General features: G+C 42.6%; 1 protein-coding gene across 1 annotated transcript in view; it reads left to right on the top strand.

The window, feature by feature from the left end:
- The window catches only part of PARP4 (poly(ADP-ribose) polymerase family member 4), a 200,755-nt gene that overhangs the window by 20,329 nt on the left and 157,219 nt on the right, over positions 1-23,207 (top strand). The window contains exons 4-10 of the mRNA XM_044288460.1: positions 4,810-4,873; positions 6,263-6,356; positions 10,295-10,393; positions 13,316-13,465; positions 17,711-17,848; positions 18,705-18,875; positions 21,623-21,783. Of these exons, the coding sequence (XP_044144395.1) occupies positions 4,810-4,873; positions 6,263-6,356; positions 10,295-10,393; positions 13,316-13,465; positions 17,711-17,848; positions 18,705-18,875; positions 21,623-21,783 (877 nt within the window). The remainder of the gene's footprint in view (positions 1-4,809; positions 4,874-6,262; positions 6,357-10,294; positions 10,394-13,315; positions 13,466-17,710; positions 17,849-18,704; positions 18,876-21,622; positions 21,784-23,207) is intronic.

Raw genomic sequence — 23,207 nt, 5'->3', positions numbered from 1 at the left:
CGGAATAACAATTAATTGGGACAAATCTATAATTCTTCCTCTTGATCCCCTTCCATCACAGATAGACTAGACTCAAATCCAGTTACAAGTCACCCATACCTTTAAATATCTGGGTCTGATGATAACACCAACAATTACAGACTATGTTAAAGTTAATATGGACCCCCTGATTCAAAAATTTACTGTTAAGGTTAATGCCTGGTGTAAACTACCCTTTTCAATTGTTGGCTGTTGTAATCTAATTAAAATGATACTGATGCCTCAACTGCTTTATATACTACATAATTCTCCTATGTGGATTCCCCAAAGTATATTCTATAAGATCCATTTTTCGCTCCCTGGTGTGGAAAAAGCAACAACCTAGAATTCGTATGGAGACTCTCCAGAGGGGCAAAGAGGAGGGAGGTCGCTTTCTCCCAAATCCATGGTTATACCGTACTTTGTAGCTGCACAAATACAACACCTTAAGAGATGGGGACAACATGTTGGCTTGGGGCCCTCGGCTAGAATACCGTCATTTATTCTGGTGCAAAAGGCATCTATTGCTATGGCAGAGTTGGAAAAGCCACAGACATGTTCTGGGAATTATCCTACAATTTCTCTAATAACGAAAATCTGTTATAGGTTTAAGGAATTGATTGGTCTTTAAGGATTATATGACAATACGCCTTTGTGGCGCAACCCGCGATTACCTGAACTACCGTATATACTCGAGTATAAGACGAGTTTTTTGGCACATATTTTTGTGCTCAAAAAGCCCCCTCGTCTTATACTCGAGTCTCGATTTGGCCGACCCGAAAATGCCACTGCAGCGAGCGGCCCGGCCGGCGCGTGACTGACGTCACTTAGTAACGCTCCTGCTTCCTGAAGTGGGAGGAGCGTTACTAAGTGATGTCAGTCACGCGCCGGCCAGCCAGCTCCCGCTCGCTGTAGTGCATTCATCGTGACAGTGAGTACAGCCGGACCCGTTATCAATAGGAGAGAGATTATTTTACACAGGAGTACACAGGAGTAACATACTTTACACGCAAAGGCAGTTTAGGACACGAGGGGACACATAGGGCCATGAGGGGGACCAGCATAAGATGCTATATGTCTTATGCTGCCCCCCCTCATGGCCCTATGTGTCATAGCACATATCCCCTATAACAGCGTCCTCCACAGATCCACCCCATAACAGCGTCCTCCACAGATCCACCCCATAACAGCGTCCTCCACAGATCCACCCCATAACAGTGCCATCCACAGGTCCCCATAAGTGTCCTCCACAGATCCCGCACATAACAGCGTCCTCCACAGATCCCCCACATATGCTGCATTTCCCACCCTAGTCTTATACTCAAGTCAATAATTTTTCCCATTTTTTGGGGGTAAAATTAGGGGCCTCGGCTTATATTCGGGTCGGCTTATACTCGAGTATATACGGTATTTAGACTACAAGGTTTTTCCCCGTGGGAAGAAAAGGGTATTCTTTTTCTCCATCAGATTCAGAAGGGAGGCGTTATGAAACTGTTTGTACAATTACAACTAGAATTTAGTCTCCCTCATACTGTATTCTAACAATTCCTGCAGCTAAGACATGCATATCAGGGGCAGTTTAAGGAAGGCATACAAATGTCAGCCTCCCCTCCGATAGTCCAACGGGTGTTGCGTTGCGGCAGCTCTAAGGGATTCATTTTTATGCTCTATAGGCATCTGTTTGATAATTCTACCTCATCGGGCTGTTTACCGATCAAAGATAAATGGGAACGAGATGTTGGTATTATAACGCAGGAGCAATGGGACACTGTTCTGGCTTTAACTCCTAGCCTAACACTTAGTGAGGCTCAACAAATATCCCAGCTATAACTAGTACATAGAGTGTATAAAACCCCTGTATTCTTACACAAGATAGGTCTTCGGACAAATTTGTGCTGCCCCAGTGTGGAGCGGAGGAGGCTTCCCTGATGCATTGTTGTGCTTTTTCATAAGTGTAAACAGTTATATTTACTTATTTTAGTTATAATGGGTATTCATTGCCTTTAAGAGAAATGTTGATTTATATTCACTGTTTTGTATGAAGTTTCATGTAGGCCGAAGTAAGGCTACTTTCACACTAGCGTTCGTCGGTCCGCTCGTGAGCTCCGTTTGAAGGGGCTCACGAGCGGACCCGAACGCTTCCGTCCAGCCCTGATGCAGTCTGAATGGAGCGGATCCGCTCAGACTGCATCAGTCTGGCGGCGTTCAGCCTCCGCTCCGCTCGCCTCCGCACGGACAGGCGGACAGCTGAACGCTGCTTGCAGCGTTCGGGTGTCCGCCTGGCCGTGCGGAGGCGTGCGGATCCGTCCAGACTCACAATGTAAGTCAATGGGGACGGATCCGTTTGAAGATGCCACAATATGGCTCAATCTTCAAGCGGATCCGTCCCCCATTGACTTTACATTGAAAGTCTGGACGGATCCGCTCAGGCTACTTGCGCACTTGCGAAATTTTTCTAAGTTATTAATGCAGACGGATCCGTACTGAACGGAGCCTCCGTCTGCATTAATATGATCGGATCCGTTCAGAACGTATCCGATCAAGCGCAAGTGTGAAAGTAGCCTAAGTCGATGAGAAGATTACTGTGCCGTTCAAAAGCTAGTGTTATTGTAACAATATATTATACATTTAGAAAGTTAGAAGATACACCGCACCTGCAGATTCTGAGGCTTCATTGTATTAATTGTATCTGAACATGAATTCCTCAGTGTGAGAATGGTCTAGATGTTCCTCAAAGTATATATTCATGTATCAAAGTTTGTCCCTCAGCCCTGAGACAAGGCCTCTAGATGTCAGAGGTGTGAAGTATTGAAAATATCAGGCATGTGTGAGTTAACCCTTAATGGTATGATGCTTATTGCTTATACAACAGTGCCACCTAGATATTAGCAGTTAATACTACATCAGTAGCAAAATTGCATTATCGGTAGTATTATGACGTCATGCTCCTTATCAATGCACACACCCATCCAACAATGATTGGAAAGTTCCAAACTCGGAGGGCGTGTTTATCTGATAAGTTTTGGGTTAAGAAACCAGTTACCGGAAAAAAAAAAAAGGAGAAAAAGAAAAAAAAGAGAAACAAACATTTGGATTATAGATCTCTGGAGAATCATTGGGATTATCGGGAAAAACTCTTGAGAGCTGGCTGCCCCAAGACTCTGCACATTACTTGACCATTGGGTAATGTATATTTTGTTTTATGTAGTATTGATCTAAATTAATTGGCTTGATACTTAGCCAGATACCCGCTCATTTGCGGACGTGTAACGTTAGTTGCTACATCGGTATTTTCTCTGATTTCAGTTACGATGCATATAACTGAAAAAAGGGGATAATATTGGAGAAACTCTTTGTTGGGAATCTTTGTATTCCCTAGTTTGATATCAAGCCAATAATTTATAAGTTTTGTTGCAATACTACCATTATCTGAAGATTGGTCATCATTTTTGGGCGGAGCAAGGGCTCGTATCTGTCATCTACTTGATTGAGTTTACCGCATAATCCATTGATTGTATATCTCTCACAAATTTAAAGCTGTATTACATAATATTCTTGTGTTGGTTGAGTAGTGTTTTGTTGGTATCATATAGTGGTGAATTCTGGGTACTGCATATCATTGTATATTATTGAAATTTATGTTGATTAATTTTTGATTGTATTTTAAACTATTGTATAATAAACCATTTATATTTTTGCATAGACGCTTGTACCCTTTTGTACTGATTGCACAAAATAATCAGGTTCTTGATTGAACTCTTTGAGATGTTTATGTCCATCTCACGGGTCAATATAGTTTGCATAATCTTTCTTTTGACCCGATATTTTTTTTAATATATTTATATAATGCATTTGCTTTATATACCCGACAGGGTATAGGAGTGTCTCTAAGTATTCAAAGAATGCTCTTCCAAGCTAGAATATTGATAGCCAAATGCTGGATAGAACAGAACCCACCAACTAAAAGGGAATTTGTAAACTGACTTAACCATATCGTGAGATATCGAATAGGAGTATATTTGAAAATAAGATTCCCAGCTAAGTTTATGGCTATTTGGCAGGGATGGTTTGAAGTCCCTGGATTGGCGTTGCAGGCTTTAACAAGAGACTGTTTACAGGGGAAACTTTCCGTGCTAGGGCAAATGATATGAACCTTGGGGACTCCTGTTACGGCTCCGACCTGTAACCGTGGGAAAACCCGACATTCTGGACTATGCAATCAATTGTGCAGATAGTGTCACATTGTACCTGCCATGCACCATGATGCAGTACCTTCATAACATGAGCTGATGTAGTCTTCTATCCTAAGGGAAGTTGGCGTGGGGTGGGAGGGAATCTCTAAAGTATGTACTATGTGTTTTGGTACTTTATAAAAATCGATATAGCAATAATGACAAAATATGCAATATTTGTATTAATGTAATAGTATATTATGCTTTGACTCAGATATATGGATAAATGTTACAAGAAATACTTTTTTTCTCAATAAAAAATATACTTGATTAAAAATAAATAAAACTCTCTGCTGATGGAGGCAGGGCTCAAAGGGTCTTATTCCAAATATTGTAACAGGGTAGCACTTTGGCCTGGATATCCTATTTTTCAATGATAGCCCCCAGTTTTCATAAGTTACAAACCTCAAAAGTAATTATTATAAACATCAAATTCTGTTCAACAAATGTATGTGGCTTTCTGTGGTTAAGATTATCATATAGATCTTTGAAGTTTTAGTGTCTGGACTTCAGTCAAAATGTCTAAAGTTATCAAATGTGAAATTATTTATTTTTTCAGAGAAAAAGAAAAATCTATTTCTTGAAAAATGTATAACCGTAAACAAGAAAGAAACACTGGAAAGGTATGTTAAAAATATTTATTGCATAACCTCCTTCTATGTGCCTTGTGTCAGGCACCTTGCACATGCCGGTCTTTGCCTCCCAATTTCCTGCACAGGCCTCTCCTGCTCCTTAAGGTCCTTTTACAGGGGGCGGAGGAGACCGTCCTTTTCACTGGCGGAGGAGACCGCTGAATTTACATGCAGCAATATCCTAAAGAGATGGGGATGAGCGATCGATAATGCCATCGCTTTTTCCCAAACCGACCTGTTGTTTCCCAGCAGCTGATCGTGTTTACACAGCACGATCTGCCACCGGGAAATGATTTTTGTGTTCGCACAAACGATCCAATTACCCAATGAACGAGCATTTTGCTCACTCATCGCGTAATCGGCGTTACATTTACACCGCCAGATCATTGCTAATGAGCATTACTATTAACGCAACATTATTGTCTGTCCGAAAGTCGGCATATATGCCGGAAAGCAACTGGATTACCACTGGATCCCATTACAGTGAATGAGGATCCAGCTGTGCACGGTGGTATCGAGCTGTGTCGGAGACGGTGAACTCCGTCAGTCTGTCCTTCTGCTGGAGTTCACAGCGCAGCCTTTGGCTAACATAGGATTGCTTTTATCTAGGTCAGTGTTTCCCAACCAGTGTGCCTCCAGCTGTTGCAAAACTACAACTCCCAGCATGCCTGGACAGCCTTTGGCTGTGCGGGCATGCTGGGAGTTGTAGTTTTGCAACAGCTGGAGGCACACTGGTTGGGAAACACTGATCTAGGTTCCTGAAATTTATAATTTGACTTATCCACATAACCAGCCGAGGAAATATTTCTTACTGCATATGCACGTGTAAATCAAGATAAATTGGAATGAGCATAGACAACAATAAAAATAGAGGACTGTCCTAAATTATTACTGATTTAGCCCCAATCATTTACCTTTAAAAAAATAAAAATGTATTTCTTGCATTTTTTCAAACACATGACAAACCAACATCACATATGTCGTAATGACTGAGTTTTCACCATTGAAAGCATATTGAACAGATAGCATCATTTATGGCAAATAACGCCTCTATCCCTAAATGAATACAGTTGTGTGACAAACGGACATTAAAAATAACTAATAAAAATAATAAAATAATCAAAAGGAATCAGCATAGTATAAAACATAGCTAAAGATGATGCATGCTGATGTCAAAACCAAGTAAATACGCAACAAAGCTTGAACACGGAATGATTCCAGTATACAGTATAATCTTGGAATCCATATTTGGACCCCTCATGGGTCAATAGCAAAGAAAGCACATATTTTACATAAAATCATTTACCTTTGTTATGTCATAGATTTTGATGATATGGTTATATTGAAGAACGCAATAACAACATTTGTTTCTCTGTGTAGCACTTTGGAAGAGGATTTCGAATTTGAAGAGAGTGGAGAAAATGACAATATTCCAGACGACACTGAAGTGGCACAATACTATTGTTTCCAAAAAGTTAATTATTTTTTTTGTATTATCTGGAGACATTGTAGGTCATAAATGTGACAGTTTAGAAGCCCTAAGAACCTACAGTAACCTGCTCTGCTGGACTATTCAATGACATTTCCACCCTCTCAGCTTTTAAAAAGTTTTAACCATGTGTTATTATTGGATTATTGCAGTGATATCACTGCACTATGTTTTTTAGCAAATATCCATTTACAGAGGATCCTTTGTTGGCCCCTGGTTTAGACATGATGACAATGCCCAGTCACAACAGATCATATATGGCTCCGCAGCACATAATCCCACTGACAGGTTCCTTATTTCTACATATTTTCAGCTATTTCACAAATTACCTATTTGTGCCTATAAAAGAGTAGGTGTTCTTGAATATAGGCCCTCAAAATAAATGCCTGTGACCAACGTATTCTAGTCCAAAACTGATTTTTGTAATAAATAGATCTATAGTTCTTTCCTGACATGCCTTAAAGGGGTTGTCCACTTTGTACTATTGATGACTTATCCTCAGGATAGGTCATCAATATCAGATCAGCGGGGGTCCAACTCTCAGCACCCCTGAAGATCAGCTGTTTGAAGAGAAGGCAGCAATCATATGAATACTGCCTTCTCTGTTCTGTTTACCTGCTTGTCGCAGCAATTGCATTGGTGAGCAGGTGTAATTACAAGCATGGCATCCCCATTCATTTCTATGGGACGGCTCTGTAGTGTTCACTTGAACAGACAGAGCCATTCTATAGAAGTGAATGGGGATGCCATACTTGTAATTACACTTGCTCACCACTGCAATTGCTTCAGCAAGCAGGTAAACAGAGAAGAGAAGGCAGCACTCATACAAGCACTGCCTTCTCTTCAAATAGCTGATCGGCAGGGCTGTTGGGAGTCAGATCCCTGCCGATCAGATATTGATGACCTATCCTGAGGATAGGTCATCAATAGTAAAAAGCGGACAACCCCTTTTAAAGCATTCATGAGTTTTCAAAACAAGTTTGTACAATCATAACTGTCAAGGAATAGGTTCCCTGATTTCTTTTTCAACCTAATTATTCCCCTCTTCAGCTGCACAGCTATATACATTTCTCTCACAAGTAGGGGCATCTCCGTTCTGTAAAATCTGCCAGCACTGTACTGCTGTGTTGTCCTTTCCCTTACCTCCCACTATGTTTGTTTTCATCTCTGGAGCTGACAGAACAGATAAAGAGGGGGGGAAATCTTAATTATGCCTAATTCACACAGTCAGTGTTCGGTCAGTGTTTTCCATCAGTGATAGTGAGCAATAACAGCACAGAACAGGTGCAGATCTTTCCATGATACCTTATCCCTGCATAGACTCCAATCCTGGTTTTAGTTCACGATCACTGATGAGAATCACTGGTTTAACCAGCTCCGGACCGCCGTAGCCAGGATTGCGTCCTGCCGGCGGTCCTGCTCTTCTGGGTGGACGCATAAACGAGTCCTCCCGCGAGAGCCGAGATTTCCTGTGAACGCGCGCACGCAGGCGCGCGCGCTCACAGGAACGGAAGGTAAGAGAGTGGATCTCCAGCCTGCCAGCAGCGATCGCTCGCTGGCAGGCTGGAGATCTGATTTTTTTAACCCCTAACAGGTATATTAGACGCTGTTTTGATAACAGCGTCTAATATACCTGATACCTGGTCCTCTGGTGGTCCCTTTTGTTTGGATCGACCACCAGAGGACACAGGTAGCTCAGTAAAGTAACACAAAACACTACACTACACTACCCCCCCCCCCCGTCACTTATTAACCCTTTATGAACCACTGATCACCCCATACAGACTCCCTGATCACCCCCCTGTCATTGATCACCCCCCTGTCAGGCTTCGTTCAGACGTCCGTATGATTTTTACGGATCCACTGATACATGGATTGGATCCGCAAAACGCATACGGACGTCATTGATCACCCCCCTGTAAGGCTCCATTCAGACGTCCGTATGATTTTTACGGATCCACGGATACATGGATCGGATCCGCAAAACACATACGGACGTCTGAATGGAGCTTTACAGGGGGGTGATCAATGACAAGGGGGTGATCACGCATATAGACTTCCTGATCACTTCCCTGTCATTGATCACCCCCCTGTCATTGATCACCCCCCTGTAAGGCTCCATTCAGACGTCCGTATGATTTTTACGGATCCATGGATACATGGATCGGATCCGCAAAACACATACGGACGTCTGAATGGAGCCTTACAGGGGGGTGATCAATGCCAAGGGGGTGATCACCTCATATACACTCCCTGATCACCCCCCTCTCATTGATCACCCCCCTGTCATTGATCACCCCCCTGTAACGCTCCATTCAGACGTCCGTATGCGTTTTGCGGATCCGATCCATGTATCTGTAAAAATCATACGGACGTCTGAATGGAGCCTTACAGGGGTGTGATCAATGACAGGGGGGTGATCAGGAAGTCTATATGGGTGATCACCCCCTTGTCATTGATCACCCACCTGTAAGGCTCCATTCAGACGTCCGTATGTGTTTTGCGGATCCGATCCGTGGATCCGTAAAAATCATATGGACGTCTGAATGGAGCCTTTCAGAGGGGTGATCAATGACAGAGGGGTGATCAATGACCGGGGGTGATCAGGGAGTGTATATGAGGTGATCACCCCATATACACTCCCTGATCACCCCCCTGTCATTGATCACCCCCTGTAAGGCTCCATTCAGACATTTTTTTGGCCCAAGTTAGCGGAAATATTTTTTTTGTTTGGTTTTTCTTACAAAGTCTCATATTCCACTAACTTGTGTCCAAAAAATAAAATCTCACATGAACTCGCCATACCCCTCACGGAATCCAAATGCGTAACATTTTTTAGACATTTATATTCCAGACTTCTTCTCACGCTTTAGGGCCCCTAAAAAGCCAGGGCAGTATAAATACCCCACATGTGACCCCATTTCGGAAAGAAGACACCCCAAGGTATTCCGTGAGGGGCATATTGAGTCCATGAAAGATTGAAATTTTTGTCCCAAGTTAGCGGAAAGTGAGACTTTGTGAGAAAAATAAAAATCCATTTCCGCTAACTTATGCAACAAAAAAAAAATTCTATGAACTCGCCATGCCCCTCATTGAATACCTTGGGGTGTCTTCTTTCCAAAGTGGGGTCACATGTGGGGTATTTATACTGCCCTGGCTTTTTAGGCGCCCTAAAGCGTGAGAAGAAGTCTGGGATCCAAATGTCTAAAAATGCCGTCCTAAAAGAAATTTGGGCCGCTTTGCGCATCTAGACTGCAAAAAAGTGTCACACATCTGGTATCGCCGTACTCAGGAGAAGTTGGGGAATGTGTTTTGGGGTGTCATTTTACATATACCCATGCTGGGTGAGATAAATATCTTGGTCAAATGCCAACTTTGTATAAAAAAATTGGAAAAGTTGTCATTTGCCGAGATATTTCTCTCACCCAGCATGGGTATATGTAAAATGACACCCCAAAACACATTCCCCAACTTCTCCTGAGTACGGCGATACCAGATGTGTGACACTTTTTATTGCAGCCTAGGTGGGCAAAGGGGCACACATTCCAAAGTGCACCTTTCGGATTTCACCGGTCATTTTTTACAGATTTCGATTGCAAACTACTTCTCACACATTTGGGCCCCTAAATTGCCAGGGCAGTATAACTACGCCACAAGTGACCCCATTTTGGAAAGAAGACACCCCAAGGTATTCCGTGAGGGGCATGGCGAGTTCCAGGAGCGCCAGTGCTTTCTCCCACAGCTGATCGGCGGAGGTCCCGAGTGTCGGACTTCCACTAATCAGATACTGATGACTTATCTTGAGGATAGGAAAAATCCTTTAAATTAAGTGATTTAAAAATGTTCTAGTTACACCATTCCCTATTAAATGAAATAGTTTGAAATTACAGTGACTCGTTAATGTTTATATCTTTATTTTTCAGGATAAAGAATATGCAGTTGTTGAACTACTTTGCTTTAGCAGACAGGATCCCTTTCCATTTAGGGTATCTACTGTCTGTGGTCTTCCTAACACATCTGAGGTATGGTATTACCAATTTACATGAAAAAGTTATCTAAACCACTAACAAACAATTGGTGGTGCGAAAAATAATTTGCAGTTATCTGATGGACATTTCCATTTTAATAGTCTTAGCAACCGGCCTGCAGGAAGCTTTATTTTCTCTAGAGGCGGCTAATATGAGGATTTAGTACAGCAAGTCTTAACCCCTTCACTACAGAGCCACTTTTCACCTTCAAGGGGGATTTCCATCACAGACAATGGGGACATATCGCTAGGATATGCCCCCATTGTCTGATAGGTGCGGGTCCCACCTCGTGGCGCATTTAGGCTAGCGCTCCATTCTATGGCTACTACTGTGTGTCCTCTTCCGCAGGTGGAGTATTTTCGCTAGCACTAGAGATTCTAGCTACTACTGTAGGGCCTCCTTCCCAGGTGGCGTGTCTACCCTGACTTTGGCTTTTGTGGCTACTACAGCATAGCCTTCTTCTCAGGTGGAGTATTTACGCTAGCACTACATATCATGGCTACTACTGTATGGCCTTCTCAGGTATTGCGCTAGCCCTTGTTTCGGTGGTTACTATCTGTATGGGCTTCTTCTCAGGGGAAGGATTTGTGTTAGCACTTCATGCCATGTCTCCTACTGAATAGTCTCCCCCTTGAGGGGAGTATTTGCGTTAGTACTACATACCATGGCTCCTTCTGTATGGTCTCCTCATCAGGTGGAGTATGATGCTATCACCATATACTATGGCTTCTATGGTATGACCTCCTCCTCAGGTGGAATATTGCACCAGCACTAGTTCCTGTGGTTACTCCTGTCTGGCCCCATTCTCAGGTCTAGAATTTACCTTAGCCCTAAGTGCCTTGTCTACCACTGTGTGGTTCCCTTTTCAGGCTCGGGGCTAACGTTCCCTCTGCAACCCATGCTGACACCCGCGTTGCTTTCCTCCTCTCTCCTTGCATTTGCACTGGATATGGTTCTGGGGTTTCTAGCACATTGCCTTCTGTTCCATTCCATGTTTCGGCACTGGCTCTGTATGCGGTAGCTTCTACTGCTTCTCTCCTTCTAAAGGTGAATCCTCACACTGGTCCTAGGTGTGGTGGTTGTGTCTACATTCCCTTTCAGGTGGATCTCCGGCTCATTTTACGCAACCAATGGATGCCGTTGCACCAATAGGTGGGGTCTTTATGCTGGCGCTTGCAGTTTTAGCTGATTCGTCCACTCATTCCTGATGACATGGTCATCTGCAGTACTTCCATTCTCTGATCAGGCATTTGCATTAGTATGCATGCTATAGCTAATGAGCCATTCACTTCTGGTACTCACTATTGCGGGGTTCTCCTTGCTTAGCATAACCCCCTCGTTTCTATGACATTGGTCAACCACATGGTTCTCATTTCAAGTGGGACGTTCACCTCACGCATTGCAACCGCACGGAAATCTCGCCCGTGTGAAAGGGGCCTAATAGATTTGACATGTCCTTATGTAGGGGACACACCTATTCAGAGCACATAATATGCATCAGCTGCTTTTCCCCCCTCACCGGACAGGACTATGGTGCTGTCGCATGCTGTCAATGCTAATAGATGTTTCATTGCTGGAACGCAACACCCTTTCAACGTTATGCCCCTCCGCAAGACGAGTAATTGCGCTTCCCCCCAGATTATGTTTCTGTCTACCTGGCCACTTTCCATATTCCTGAGGTTGGATTCTTAGTGTTCTGGAACGCCTGCACTATTTTTTCTTATATGTCCAGATTTTCTCTGATGTTTTTGTGACGTCGGACATAGTCATCTTATTCTCTCCTGGAATAGTATTTCTCCTATCTCGGACCAATCTGTGCATTCTGCTGATGACCGCATTGTCCCCTTCAGGCAGAGTCGCTACACGGCGACAGTAGATGGTCTCTGATGAATCTACACACCTCCGATATTGTTGCCGTCAGCTTTGCTTCTACCTATCACTATGGTATTTTTGTTCTTCAGCCTGTAGTTGGGTCTGCCTGATCCAGGCAGTTTGTGGAGTTTTAAGCAGCTTCTTTTGTTAGAAGTCTCACGACAAGCCTCTACGGCTCTGGGGGCATCTGACTTCCACAGTACCTGCTCCTTAGGGGGCGTTTCCTTTTTAAACAGAGATTTATGCTGTGATCCTTACCTTTTGGATCGGCTTCCATGAGTGTATTTCGGCGAGTGTACTGCTCTCTGCTGCACGGCTGGGATGCTATTGATCCCCGAGGACACAGTCTTTTCCTCTCAGACTACTCCCATTTGTCTATGGTTTTTCATTTTCTACCTCTGATTGCTTCCCGTTGTGGCTTTTTGTCCCCCTTGGCCATCCCTTATCTCTGTCTTGATGAGGGATCATATTCCATAATTTTTTAGTCTCTTCTCGTGCTGGATTCTTTACAAGGGAGTGGCTACTTTTGTGTCACCTTTTGTGCATTGCCGGACGGGTGAGTCAAGATGGCAGCCCGCATGTGTTCGCAGGTGAACACTGCGAACTGACCATCACTGTTGAATATTATTGCAACCAATCAGATTCCATCTTTTCATTTTCCAAAGGAGCTCTCAAAAATGAAAGGTAGAATCTGATTGGTTGCTATGGGCAACTAAGCCAGTTCTACTTTACACCAGTTTGATAAATGACCCCATACGTTTTTTAAGAAAGCCTTTTGCTGCTCTATCTCTCCTATAATTAGTGTCATCATTAGTCAATTTTATAACTACGCATTATAAAGGGATGCTACCATTTTACTTACTGGGGAATGTACGCCTTTATCTTATCACTTTAAGACCTGGGTACATGAAACTAGGATCATACAAGTATGAAATAATAGTTCTATACAATTCTATAGAAGAATTTATATTTTACACAACTGCATGCATGTAGAGTACTTTTTACTTGAAAATACATTTTCATTATTGTTTTCTCTCTTTCCAGAAAGATTTTACGTTTCACCTGGTGGATGCTGCTGAGAAAGCTTGTGAGAAATATGAGCATCGCATTAATGACCTTATTAATAAAGGATTCACGCAAATCGATAAGATCCCCCTGCAAGCTGAGAACTTGGCTTCCAAAGCACTGCAGAAGGTGATGACTACATGTGCTTCATTTGTGGATGTAGCTTTCTGAATCAAATGTCTGAGCCCTTGGTACTGGTGTTTGGTTTGATCTATGTGAAAGGTTTTAATTTTAGCTCCCTGCTTTTCCAGAGCCATATTATTACTATTTTGCCATGCACATAGCCCTAGAGTTGTGTTCTTGTTTTTGTTTTTTGGTTTTTTGCAGAACAAGTTGTATTTTCTAATGGCATCATCTTATATTGCATTTAATACAGTGGGAAGCTGAAAAAAATTCCCAATGGGGTAGAATGGGGTGGAAAAATAAAACACAATTCTGCCATAGTTTTATGGGTTTAGTTTCTACACTTTTACTCTGCGGTAAAACTGAACTGTTCTATTTATTCACTGTGTCAGTACAATTACAACAATACCATATTTATAGAGTATTTTTTGTGTTCTAATACTGAAATACTACCACTACTAATACTTTTTTTTGCATTGCCATATTCTGACCCCCAAAACATTTTTATAATTATGTCTATTGAGCTCATTGCTCATGGCTCATTTTTTTGTGGGGCCATATGTAGTTTTTTATTGATACCATTTTGGAGCACTTTTGGCTTTTTTTTTTTTGGGATGTGAAGCCACAAAAAAAAAGATGAATCAACCATTTTGATAATTAATATTTTTTTTGCATTACAGTGTTCACCATACGGGACAATATGTTTCAATTTTATTAGTATGAACGTTTTGAGACGTGGCGGTGCAAATGATCTTTATTATTTTTATTTTTATTATGGGGGAAGGGTGTGATTTAAATGTTTTAAATAATTTTAAAAACTTTTGTTTACTTATTTTTTTACCTTTTTAACCACCTCAGCTCCCCTAGCTTAAACCCCCTTAATGACCAGACCACTTTTTACAATTCTGCACTACACTACCCACTTTTTACAATTCTGCACTACACTACTTTCACCGTTTATTGCTCGGTCATGCAACTTACCACCCAAATGAATTTTACCTCCTTTTCTTCTCACTAATAGAGCTTTCATTTAGTGGTATTTCATTGCTGCTGACATTTTAACTTTTTTTTATATTAATCGAAATTTACATGAAATTTTTGCCCAAAAACTTCATTTTTCACTTTCGGTTGTAAAATTTTTCAATTAAAACTACATTTCTGTATAAATTTTTCTCTAAATTTATTGTTCTACATGTCTTTGATAAAAAAAATGCAATAAGTGTATATTTATTGGTTTGGGTAAAAGTTATAGCGTTTACAAACTATGGTGCAAAAATGTGAATTTCCGCATTTTCGAAGCAGCTCTGACTTTCTGAGCACCTGTCATGTTTCCTGAGGTTCTACAATGCCCAGACAGTAGAAACACCCCACAAATGGACCCATTTCGGAAAGTAGACACCCTAAGGTATTCGTGATGAGCATAGTGAGTTCATAGAACTTTTTATTTTTTGTCACAAGTTAGCGGAAAATGATATATTTTTTATTTATTTTTACAAAGTCTCATATTCCACTAACTTGTGACAAAAAATAAAATTTTACATAAACTAACCATACCCCTCACGGAATACCTTGGGGTGTCTTCTTTCCAAAATGGGGTCACATGTGGGGTATTTATACTGCCCTGGCATTTTAGGGGCCCTAAAGCGTGAGAAGTAGTTTGGAATACAAATTCGTAAAAATGCCCTGTGAAATCCTGAAAGTACTCATTGGTAATTGGACCGCTTTGCGCATCTTGGCTGCAAAAAAGTGTCACACATGTGGTATCGCCGTACTCCGAAGAAGTAGGGCAATGTGTTTTGGGGTGTCTTTTTACATATACCCATGCTGGGTAAGAGAAATATCTCTCTAAAAGACAACTTTTCCCATTTCTTTTATACAAAGTTGTCATTTGACAGAGATATTTCTCACACAAAGTTTGGGTATATGTAAAAATACACCCCAAAACACATTACCCTACTTCTCCTGAGTACGGCGATACCACATGTGTGACACTTTTTTGCAGCCTAGGTGCGCAAAGGGGCCCAAATTCCAAAGAGTATCTTTTAGGAGGCATTTTTAGGCATTTGGATTCTCACGCTTTAGGGCCCCTAAAATGCCAGGGCAGTATAAATACCCCACAAGTGACCCCATTTTGGCAAATAAGACACCCCAAGGTATTCCGTGAGGGGCATGGCGAGTTCCTAGAATATTATTTTTTTTTGGCACAAGTTAGCGGAAAACGTTTTTTTTTTTTCTTACAAAGTTTCATATTCCACTAACTTGTGACAAAAAATAACATTTTACATGAACTCACTATACCCCTCACGGAATACCTTGGGGTGTCTTCTTTCCAAAATGGGGTCACATGTGGGGTGTTTGTACTGCCCTGGCATTTTAGGGGCCCTAAAGCGTGAGAAGTCTGGAATATAAATGTCTAAAAAATTTACGCATTTGGATTCCGTGAGGGGTATGGTGAGTTCATGTGAGATTTTATTTTTTGTCACAAGTTAGTGCAATATGAGACTTTGTAAGAAAAAAAAAACTAACTTGTGCCCAAAAAAAAAATTCTTCTATGAACTCGCCATGCCCCTCAAAAGTAATCTTTTTATAGCGCCACAGTGATTTTACAGTGTTTTTGCAGTGATCAGAAAAAAATATATTCTGTCACTGCGGTGGGGCGGACTGAACGCAAGTGTGCGCACAAGATCAGGCCTGATCGGGCGAACACTGCGTTTTTTGTAGAGCCTATAGAACATGTCCTATTCTTGTTCGCAATTGCGGACAAGAAAAGGCATTTTCTATATAGTTCTGGCAATGTGCGGATCCGCAAAATGTGGAAAGCACATTGCCGGTGTCCGTGTTTTACAGATCCGCGGTGTCCGTGTTTTGCGGATACGCGGATACGCAAAACACATACGGATGTCTGAATGGAGCCTTACAGGGGGGTGATCAATGACAGAAGGGTGATCAGGGAGTCTATATGGGGTGATCACCCCCCTGTAAGGCTCCATTCAGACGTCCGTATGTGTTTTGCGGATCCGTGGATCCGCAAAACACATACAGACGTCTGAATGGGGCCTGACAGGGGAGTCTATATGGGGTGATCAGGGGTTAATAAGTGACGGGGGGGGGATGTAGTGTAGTGTGGTGTTTGGTGCTATTTTACAGAGCTGCCTGTGTCCTCTGGTGGTCGATCCAAGCAAAAGGGACCACCTGAGGACCAGGTAGCAGGTATATTAGACGCTGTTATCAAAACAGCGTCTGATATACCTTTCAAGGGTTAAAAAAATCGCATCTACAGCCTGCCAGCGAACGATCGCCGCTGGCAGGCTGTAGATGCACTTGTTTACCTGCCTTTCCTGTGAACGCGCGCTCCTGTGTGCGCGCGTTCATAGGAAATCTCGCCTCTCGCGAGATGACGCGCCGGCGCGTGAAGGAGGAATAAACCTGCCGCCTTCGGACCGCAATCCTGCGTTAGGCGGTTAAGTCCCTTGAGGGAACTTGAATATGCGATCTTCAGATTGTTTCTCCAATACAATGTAATAAATTAACATTGCATTGTATGGAAGATTCACCATGTTCCTATTTATCCCTACCAACAGCACAGGCTCCATTGTAAATACAGCTATAGCAGTCTCGATTTCTTCAGAGAATGAACTGCTACCCTGATATTCGCAAGGCAAAGCCTGGGGCGTAGCTATAGTGGAAGCAGCTGCTGTGGGGCCCAAACTCAGGAGGAGGACTGAAAGATTTTATTGTCAGGGCCCCTTTAACTGTATTATAAAATGACATTATATACAGTGACAGTATATACAGTGACATCACATTCAGTATATATGGAGTGGCTGCCTGGCCTGGTCTGAAAAAACTATCTTGAGGAGCCACAGGAGGAAAGCGTTGCTGGGAGGGGGTGGCTCATTCAAACAGTTGGTGTGAGGCCCACCAAGTCAGTTCTAGTTACGCCACCAGTAACCCAGCAGCTATGGCACCGATGTGAACCTCGGAAGCGGGCGCCATTTTAGAAGAGCAGACTTCCGGTGTACCTGTCTACCGTAGTATATGAGTAATCTATACATTAACCATAAGACAGAGAAACTTTCTCTCTACTGAACTTTTCAGCATATTTACCCAAATGAATAAAAAAAAATAATCTGTATGCTGATAAAAATTTTTTATTGGTATTTTTTCAACATGTGCAAGTTTTTTTTTCAAATCAATGTCTTAGAAAGTCATAGAAAATTACAATTTAAAACATTTGTCTGGTCATTAAAGGTGCTGCTCGGAGAAGCCATCAATATTACAGAATTGTCCCCAGAAGTCGCTGGCTTGGTTGAGTCTATTTGGGTGGATGCAGTTGGACATTTGGACTCTATACTTTCATGCCCTGTGGAAAACATCAGTCTGAATGATGTAAGTAATTTGGTGACCAGGTGAAAACACATGCAATGAGTGAAAAAAAAAAATATATAATATAATATATATATATATATTTATATGTGCATACGAAACAGTTACTGTTAGGGTACTTTCACACTAGCGTTAAAGTTTTCCGGTATTGAGTTCCGTCCTTGGGGCTCAATACCGGAAAAAAACGCATCAGTTTTATCCTAATGCATTTTGAATGGAAAGCAATCTGTTGAGCATGCATCAGGATGTCTTCCGTTTCGTCCCTTTCACGATATTTGGCTGGAGAAAATATTTATAGTATTTTCTCCTGCCAAAATTCCGGAATGCCATTGGAATGTATTAATGCCAGATCCGGTACCAAATGTTCCGGGGAAACGGAATCGGTTTCCCGGTCTGCGCATGCGCAGACCTTTAAATCTGTGAAAAAAATAAATACCGGATCCGGTTTCTAGGATGACACCGGAGAGACGGATCCGGTATTGCAATGCATTTGTTAGACGGATCTGGATCCGGAAACAAATGATATCCGTTTGCATACGAATTTCCAGATCCGGCAGGCATTTCCGGCAACGGAACTGCCTGACGGATTCTTCTAACGCTAGTGTGAAAGTACCCTTACTTGCATGGAGTGAAAGGAGAAGCTTTTCTGTATTTCAATCACCCTGTGTTTAAACCATTGAGTCAGCCTCAGCTTTTATGTCTTTATAGTGACTCAGGAATATAAGATTGTTTCCACTATTTGTGCTCTGTTGCAATAAAGCATTAGTACAGTATATTGGATGTAACTGATCTTTATGAACATGCTTTTATTACATTTTGTAAAGATTAAGTGTAATGTTGTTCTCAATTACTTCTCAAGCTTAGTAAAGCTGAAGGAATTCTATGCCAAGTCCGAAATGCTTTAATCAAGAAAGATAAAGAAGACATTAATCAGATGATGCAAGAGTTCTACCGATTTATTCCACACAAGGAAAAGAAACAGAATAAGATTAATATGAAGTTATTGACTGTTAAGCAGGACTTATGCCAGGTACAACATACCTTCTTTAACTTTTTTTTTTTTGCTTACAGACACAATGTTTGACGTTATTGTCTCATACATCATATTTTCTATGATAGTATGAGAATATGCCACAGGTACTATATATTGGGGGTACTCCTGGCCAAAATCAATAATTGGGGTATAGGACCTGAGGCATTGTATTAAAGGTCAGCAAAAAGACATGAAGCGGCACTCACAGTCCTCCGCTAAGTCCCGGTATGTAGGAATCGGCCACAGCTCAGTCTCCTAATAACAAAACACTGTCGGTGGTGCTCAGCCCTAAATATGATAAGATGATGTAGATACAACCATGCAAAGGAATGAAGAAGGGCGGCACTCACCAGTGTAAGGACTTGATAGTTGCTTCATTCCAAAAAGTAGCAGTGGGCGGCATCGGGCAGGACGCCAAGAGCTTCACACAGGTGAGGTAGCGACGTCCGTTTCACCCTTGACGCACTTCATCAGGCTACTACGTCAGAGCACAGGTGCGCTCCGCCTTCCTAAGCCGTGGAGTCGATGCGTTACCTGGGTGACCAGTGATGCTGCCACGATGCTTCCCAAGAAAATCCATAATGACAAGGTAAACAGAAAACATAGCAAATGTAAAAGCGCCATTGCAGAAACACTTTTAAAGGAACATACTTAGGTCAATTCTTTCATTGAGGCCCAATTCGTCCACCGCTTGGGTACGGAGGATCAACCTCGCTTCCCGTTGTAAAAGGAGCCGGTGTCTATCACCCCCCTGCGGCGGTGATTGTACCACCTCTAATCCTGAAAAAGACAAATAACTAACATCTCCTCCATGTGCCTTTCTAAAATGCTCTATCACCCTGGGGCAACCTTTACCAAAGGCTATGGAGTTAACATGTTCTCTTATGTGCTCATATAAGCATCTTATTGTTTTGCCGATATAAAATCGGCCACATTTGCAGCTTAATAGATAAACCACAAATGTGCTTTTGCAATTAATAAAACTTTGTACCCTGTGGTGTACCCCTGCAAAATCAATGAATTTTTTGCACGAATTATATTTAGATTTAGAACAATTCCCACATCTAAAGTTCCTTTCTGGTCTACTAATTGTCAACCACTGACTAGAATGCAAAGGAGTCAACCTACTCCTTACAAGTTTATCTCTCAACGTACGACTCCTTCTAAAGAAGACTAGTGGTCTTTGCTCAGTTACCTCACTCAGGGTGCTATCTCTTTTTAGTATATCCCAGTTCCTAAAGATAGCGGAACGAATCTGATCAGCCATTGTGCTAAACTTAAAAGAGAAGGCAAATCTACCTATACTTGTATCGCCCTGTCCCGACCTAGGCATCTCCACTACCTTTCTGAGTTTCCTATTCTTTTGCAGTAAATCCCTTTGAGAGAATGTCTAATCAACCTTTTCCATATCCCTGCTAACCTCATTCTCTGGGTACCCTCTTGCTACCAACCGTTGTTTTAACTCTGACGCCTGTCGTCGATATCCCTCCAACTCACTGTTGATCCTGCGTAATCTAACAAATTGTCCGTACTGGCAACAATCTCTTGACAGTTCCGGGATGGAAGCTGTCATGGCGGAGCAAGGAGTTGGTCGCCGTGGGCTTACGAAAGCCCTCCGTGACCAACCCGTCGCCCCTTACCACAACAACCACATCCAGGAATTCCAACCATGCCCCCCCCCCAAAAAAAAATTAAGGGTAAATCTCATCCCCATGTCGTTCATATACAAGTACCGGACAAACTCTTCACAATGTTCCTTTGGTCCAGACCAGACAATGAAGACCTCATCAACAAAACGTAAGAAAACTTTCAAATACTGTAAAAACGGGTTTGACACGGAAAACACAAATCTATCTTCCAGTCTCGCAAGATACATGTTGGCAAATGTACATAAAAAACGGGGGTACCCATTGCCGTCCCCAGCTTTTGTCTGAACCACTCACTGCCAAACCTGAAAACACAGAAGAGGTCACTCCTCCCCACATTCCGTAGGATGACCCGGATCGCCTCCCCACCCGCGTCGTGAGGTATGCGGGTGTAGAGGCTCTCCACATCCAGGGATACCAGCTGATAATCCTCCTGCCAATGTACTTCACCCAAGGACAACAGAAAATCATTGGTGTCCCTGAGATAGGCAGGGGCGCTGGGAAGTAACAGTCTGAGGAGCCAATCGATATATTTTGGGGCTCAGTCACCGAGCCAATCCCCGAGACGATGGGACATCCCGGGGGTTGGCTCAGCGACTTATGGATCTTGGGAAGGAAATACCAGCAGGGTGTAGAGGGGAATGTGGGTACAAGTTTGTCTACCATGTTATCACCCAGGAAACCTCTTGCCACATAACCTGCGGACAAAGTACTCAAGCTGACGCCTGATGTCTAAAGTGGGGTCCCCCCGTATCACTTCATAAGTGTCAACATCCCTGAGTTGCCTGAGGGCTTCGTTGATGTAATACTCCCTCGACATGAGTACCGCATTACTCCCCTTGTCCGCCGATTTCACTATGATATCATCCTGTGCACAAAGCCAGTTTAGAGCCTGTCGCTCCTCACTACTGACATTATCCTGTGCTTTGGGGTACATAACAGCACGTACATCCTTCTTCGCCTGATGGTGAAAGATGTCTATGCTGGTCACAACAACATTCAGGGCTATCCGTTTGTAGATATGCGTTAATATACCTCTCTGTGTACAGATTAAAAGGTATTTATGCTCTTCTTTTTTTCTTTACAATCTCCTTCTAGGTAATTAGGGACATGATTAATGTCTGTGAGACCAGCTTATCTAAACACACTCCAACTTCTACTGCTAAATACCAAGCGCTCAGATGCAGAATTGAACATATTCACCCAGACTCTGCAGAGTGTCTTCAGGTGAAACAGGGTATTCTGGATCACAACCACAGGTAAGAGGCAAAGATGTTTGGAGTTTGCATATGGAAAAAGATTTCAACTGGTTGCATGAGCCCTTAGAAATATGTTGTCAGAGGTGGGCTTGGTCTGCAGACAAACTACTGATGGCCTGGGAATTATTTTCTCTACCCTCCCAAGCAATTGGTTATACATGTATCACAGGAGTGTGGGCAAGATTTATAAACGGCTATTGCATGAATTTTATGAAAATGTTCACACATGGCATAATATATTTATGTATTTGTAGCAAATCACAAGATCTGTTAGGTATGTTTCTCTTGTTTAGGGCTCATGCAAACAAACATTTTTTGCATTCCGTATACAGACTTATCTTGTGGATGCAGTAGTAACAGCTTCTAGCATCAGCACACTCCAGGAAGTTGTATAAACCGCAAAGTGATGCAGTATGGGAAGGGATTTAAAGGGATGCAATCAGTGCAACTACATGACAGCTGAGAGAGGCTAACGAGATGAGAAAACGAAAGCAAAACAAAAGGAACCTCAAGTAGGAGGTTCTGAAGAACATCTGTCAGAGCTTCTCAGGTGTCTGGTGGTGACAGTACCCCTCCTTCTACGAGTGGACTCCGGACACTCAGAGCCCACCTTCTCAGGATGGGACCTATGGAAAGCCCTGATGAGACGAGTGGCCTTAATGTCCGTCACTGGGACCCACATCCTCTCCTCAGGACCATAACCCTCCCAATGAACGAGGTACTGGAGAGAACCGTGGACAACACAAGAATCCACAATCCTAGAGACCTGAAATTCAAGATTACCATCAACCACAATCGGAGGAGGAGGCAAAGACGAGGGTACAATGGGTTGGACATAAGGTTTTAATAAGGACTTATGAAAAACATTATGGATCTTCCAAGTCTGAGAAAGATCAAGACGGTAGGCAACAGAATTGATGACGGACAAGATTTTGTAAGGCCCAATAAACTTAGGACCCAACTTCCAGGAGGGAACCTTCAATTTGATATTCTTAGTAGACAACCACACCAGATCACCAACATTCAGGTCCGGACCAGGCACACGTCTCTTATCCGCCACACGCTTATATCTCTCACTCATGTTCTTTAAATTATCCAGAATCTTTTGCCAAATAGATGACAAAGACGAGGAGAATCTGTCCTCATCAGGTAAACCAGAAGACCCCTCTCCAGAGAATGTCCCAAACTGCGGATGAAACCCATATGCACCAAAAAAATGGTGTCTTATCGGAGGACTCCTGACGACGGTTATTTAAAGCAAACTCAGCAAGGGACAAAAAAGAAAACCAATCCTCCTGATTCTCCGCCACAAAATAGCGCAGATATGTCTCCAGATTCTGATTGACGCGCTCTGTCTGGCCATTCGACTGCGGGTGGAAAGCAGAAGAGAATGACAACCGAACCCCCAAGCGAGAACAGAAAGC

Source organism: Bufo gargarizans, chromosome 3 (genome assembly GCF_014858855.1).
Source record: "Bufo gargarizans isolate SCDJY-AF-19 chromosome 3, ASM1485885v1, whole genome shotgun sequence".
Lineage (NCBI taxonomy): Eukaryota > Metazoa > Chordata > Amphibia > Anura > Bufonidae > Bufo > Bufo gargarizans.
Note: the sequence above shows the minus strand (reverse complement) of the source record. Positions and strands in the feature narration are given on the sequence as shown.